The sequence below is a fragment of the Trichechus manatus genome, unplaced genomic scaffold, assembly GCF_000243295.1.
Source record: "Trichechus manatus latirostris isolate Lorelei unplaced genomic scaffold, TriManLat1.0 scaffold00122, whole genome shotgun sequence".
Lineage (NCBI taxonomy): Eukaryota > Metazoa > Chordata > Mammalia > Sirenia > Trichechidae > Trichechus > Trichechus manatus.
In genome coordinates, this window is record NW_004444058.1 from 5,447,548 (window position 1) to 5,451,543 (window position 3,996).

The 3,996-nt window shown below is 59.8% G+C and overlaps 1 protein-coding gene across 1 annotated transcript in view; it reads left to right on the top strand.

Moving 5' to 3' along the window:
- UNC13A (unc-13 homolog A) overlaps positions 1-3,996 on the top strand; it is a 67,412-nt gene that overhangs the window by 33,484 nt on the left and 29,932 nt on the right. Inside the window, exons 13-19 of the mRNA XM_004384506.1 lie at positions 150-153; positions 374-445; positions 684-903; positions 1,818-2,045; positions 2,845-2,986; positions 3,128-3,297; positions 3,969-3,991. Coding sequence (XP_004384563.1) covers positions 150-153; positions 374-445; positions 684-903; positions 1,818-2,045; positions 2,845-2,986; positions 3,128-3,297; positions 3,969-3,991 — 859 coding nt within the window. The remainder of the gene's footprint in view (positions 1-149; positions 154-373; positions 446-683; positions 904-1,817; positions 2,046-2,844; positions 2,987-3,127; positions 3,298-3,968; positions 3,992-3,996) is intronic.

The window sequence follows — 3,996 nt, forward strand, 5'->3', positions numbered from 1 at the left end:
TATTTTGCCATGTCCCATTGTTCATGGGTGGGGGAGAGAGCTGGTGACTTTTCCCCTCTGAGCTACCTTGGCCCACGGCATGGCTGACGGTTTTGCTCTGTGGCCATCACCACAGAGCAATGCCAGTGGCACCCAAATCTTGTCCACAGTGGGGTGTGAGAGTCAGGGGTGTGGGTCTGCCCACCTACCATGATCCCTTCTAACCCAGAGTCCATGTTATTTCCGAATTCTTTGTTGCTCCTGGCTTCTGTTGGTGACCTGCTTCCAACTCGTGGCTGTGGCTGGAATCCGTGGTTGACTGACCCCATCCGTGGCTGTGGATTCTGCTGGGGGTGATGATCCCGCGGGTGTCTACGGCTCCTCCCCACCACAGTCCCTCGTCCAGTCCCGGAAAGCGGGCATTACCTCTGCCTTGGCCTCCAGCACGTTGAACAACGAGGAGCTGGTACGTGAGCGCCTCCCTGGCCCTGGGTGGGATGGACTGGGCTAGGGGCTCCCGGGAGTGGCGCAGCCCCCTGGACCTGCGGGGAGAGGTGGGGCAGGTGGGCGAGGACGTGGGCATGCCTCGCTATGGGGAATCGGACAACGCAGCTTCCCAGGTGAACCTCTGGCAGCGCGAGACTGGGGTTTCTTTGCGCCCCCTGTGAGGCAGCTGCGCCCATGGCCGTGCCCACTCCCCGCAGAAAAACCACGTTTACAAGAAGACCCTGCAAGCCTTAATCTACCCCATCTCGTGCACGACACCGCACAACTTCGAGGTGTGGACGGCCACCACGCCCACCTACTGCTACGAGTGTGAGGGGCTGCTGTGGGGCATCGCGCGGCAGGGCATGCGCTGCACGGAGTGCGGCGTCAAGTGCCATGAGAAGTGCCAGGACCTGCTCAACGCCGACTGCCTGCAGCGTGAGGGCGGGGACAGGGGCGGCGCGGGGCGGGGCGGGGACAGAGAAGGGGGCGGGGCTCCATGCAAGACAGGGGCTGTGACAAGGGAGGGGCTTGAGGAGGCGGAGCCAGAGGGGCGGGCTTTTGCGGGGCAAGACTGTGAGGGGCGGGGTTCTGCAGGGATAGGGCAAGCACAGGAGCGTTTGGGACTTAGGGGCGGGGCTCGGGTGGGGCTCCATGCTGGGCTGGGCTTAGCGGCCGAGCTCTCTGTGGGGCAAGGTGGGGACAGAGGAGCGGGGCTCTGCAGGGGTGAATTGAGGACAAAGGTGCTGGATTCTGCCGGGTGGGAACAGGGGAGGGGCAGAGGGGCGGGGACAGAGGGGCGGGCCTGAGATAGGGGCGTTTCTCGAGATGGGGCTAAAAGCGTGGCGAGACGGGAGGGCTTGGAGAAAGAGGGCTGGGGCTGGGGCTGGGCCTGTGGGCTGCGCGGTGAAAGGAGGAGCAAGAGTCCTTGGGAGATGCTAGGGGACGAGGGGAGGAGAAGGGAGAGGGGAGGGGTTCTGATAGAAGCGGGGCGGGGCTCAGGGACGAGTAAGACCTTCTAGGGGCGGGGTTAATGAGAAAAGAGGGTTCCCTGGAGGAGATTGGGTTAGAGTTAGCTCCTAGAGGGGAGGGGGCTCAGAGTGGGAGGGGACTCAGAGGGGGCAGGGGCTCAGGCAGGGAGAAGGCCAGTACCGGTGGGGCGGGAGCTATGAAATGCGTTGGGCGCTCGAAGCAGATGTCTCCGGGCGATGGCAGCCCTAGCTTATCAGGGGTGACCCACCTGAAGCCCCACAGGTTAAAGTGTCACCGCAGCTCCTAGTGCGGTCCCATCGGGCACCGAAGAAGCGCTGGGTGGGGACAGGCCCAGTGACTAGCCTGGTACGATCTCGCAGGGGCCGCGGAGAAGAGCTCGAAGCACGGGGCGGAGGACCGCACGCAGAACATCATCATGGTGCTCAAGGACCGCATGAAGATCCGGGAGCGCAACAAGCCCGAGATCTTCGAGCTCATTCAGGAGATCTTCGCCGTGACCAAGACGGCGCACACGCAGCAGATGAAGGCGGTCAAGCAGAGCGTGCTGGACGGGACGTCCAAATGGTCGGCCAAGATCAGCATCACCGGTGAGGCCAGGGGCTGCCACGGTCGGCCCAGCGTTCTCGCTCCTCCCCTGCGTTGCATGAGCTTGGACGTGTCCATGTATATCCATGTCCACGAATGGGCGTTCGTCCTCGTGGGGTGAACCCTTATGCCTCTACGGATGTGTTCTGGTTGGTGCCCCCGGAACCAGGCTCCAAGGAGAGGATATGAGCAATAAACGCTGTTTATCGGAGGGATGACCCAAGAAAGCCCCAGTTGGGTGGGAGTGGAGAACTGAGACAGGGAGGGAAGTAGCCCTCCAGGGGGAGCCAAAGAGCAGATGATGCTGTGGGCAGTTGGAGCTCAGTGTGGCTAGGGAGGGAGCCCTGGTGGTGCAGTGGTTAAGCGCTCGACTGCTAACTGGAAGGTCGGCGGTCAGGACACTCCGCAGGAGAAGTGACAGTCTTCTTCCGTAAAGATTACAGCCTTGGAAACACTATGGGGGCAGTTCTACTCTGTCCTATAGGGTCGCTATGAGTTGGAATCGACTGGTCGGTGGTAGGCTTGGTTTTGGGGTTTCTGGTGGCTAGGGACTTCAGGGAGACAGTGCGGAGCACACACCTCAGAGTGATCTCCACCCAGGAGCGAGGGGGCTGGGGTGTCTTCCCATCTTTCATCACCGATGAGCTCCCCTGGTGTTAACTCTTCTAGAACAAAGCCCACAGGCAGGGTCTCACGTGTCCCCATTGAGCAGTGTGTGACTGACTGTCAGGAAGATGCCACCCGCGGCTTGCCTTGTCTGTGAGTGCACATTTGTGTATTTGTCTTTTGTGTGTCTTCCAGTGGTCTGTGCCCAGGGCTTGCAGGCAAAGGACAAGACAGGTTCCAGTGACCCCTATGTCACTGTCCAGGTCGGGAAGACCAAGAAACGGACAAAAACCATCTACGGGAACCTGAACCCTGTGTGGGAGGAGAACTTCCATTTGTAAGTGCCTGGCTGTCCCCCTCCCCCCACCACGACCCTACATGGAGCACCCTGCTGGGACAGCACACGGGGCTGGAAGAGGCTCAAGTGGGCACCCCGCCCGGCTGACCCTGCCTCGTGCCCCTCCCATCCCCCCCGCAGTGAATGTCACAATTCCTCAGACCGCATCAAGGTGCGAGTCTGGGACGAGGATGATGACATCAAATCCCGTGTGAAGCAGCGGTTCAAGAGGGAGTCCGATGACTTCCTGGGGCAGACGATTATCGAGGTGCGGACACTCAGCGGCGAGATGGACGTGTGGTACAACCTGGGTGAGTGCGGGCAGGTCCTGCAGGGGTACAGGGAGGGGGCCCACAGAGCCAGCCAGGTGATAGAGACAGTCTTGGGAGGAATAGGGTCCAAAGAGCCCAATCTGATGGGGGAGGCAGGGCCTATGAGCCAGATCTGATGGGGGAGGCAGGGCCTGGGAGCTCAGTCTGAGGGAGAAGTGGGGCCGAGGGCTCCTAGTCTAAGGAGGGAGACACAGACCCAGGAACTTAATCTGAATGAGGAAGCAAAGGCTGGGATGCAGTTTACGAGAAACAGAGTCTAAGAAATTCTAGTCCAAGGAGTAGTCTCGATAAGCCTAGGGAGCCAACTCGAGGCGAGACACCAGGACTTAACTTCAGGGAGTCTGGGTGGGAGACAAGACACACACATACATTAAAATACCGGTACCAGTTGCCATTGAGTCAACTCTGACTTATGGTGATCCTGTGTGTCGGAGTAGAACTGTGCTCCTTAGGGTTTTCAATGGCTATGGTCTTTCAGAAGTAGATTTCTAAGGCTTTCTTCCAAGGTGCCTCTGGGTGGACTCGAACTCCAACCTTTTGGCTAGCAGCCAAGCGCATTCACCATTCACACCACCCAGGGACACATTAAAATAACCCAGGGCATATCAGGGAGTTCCGCCTTTCATACTGCCATCGTCTCTGCACTGCAGACAAGCGGACTGACAAGTCGGCCGTGTC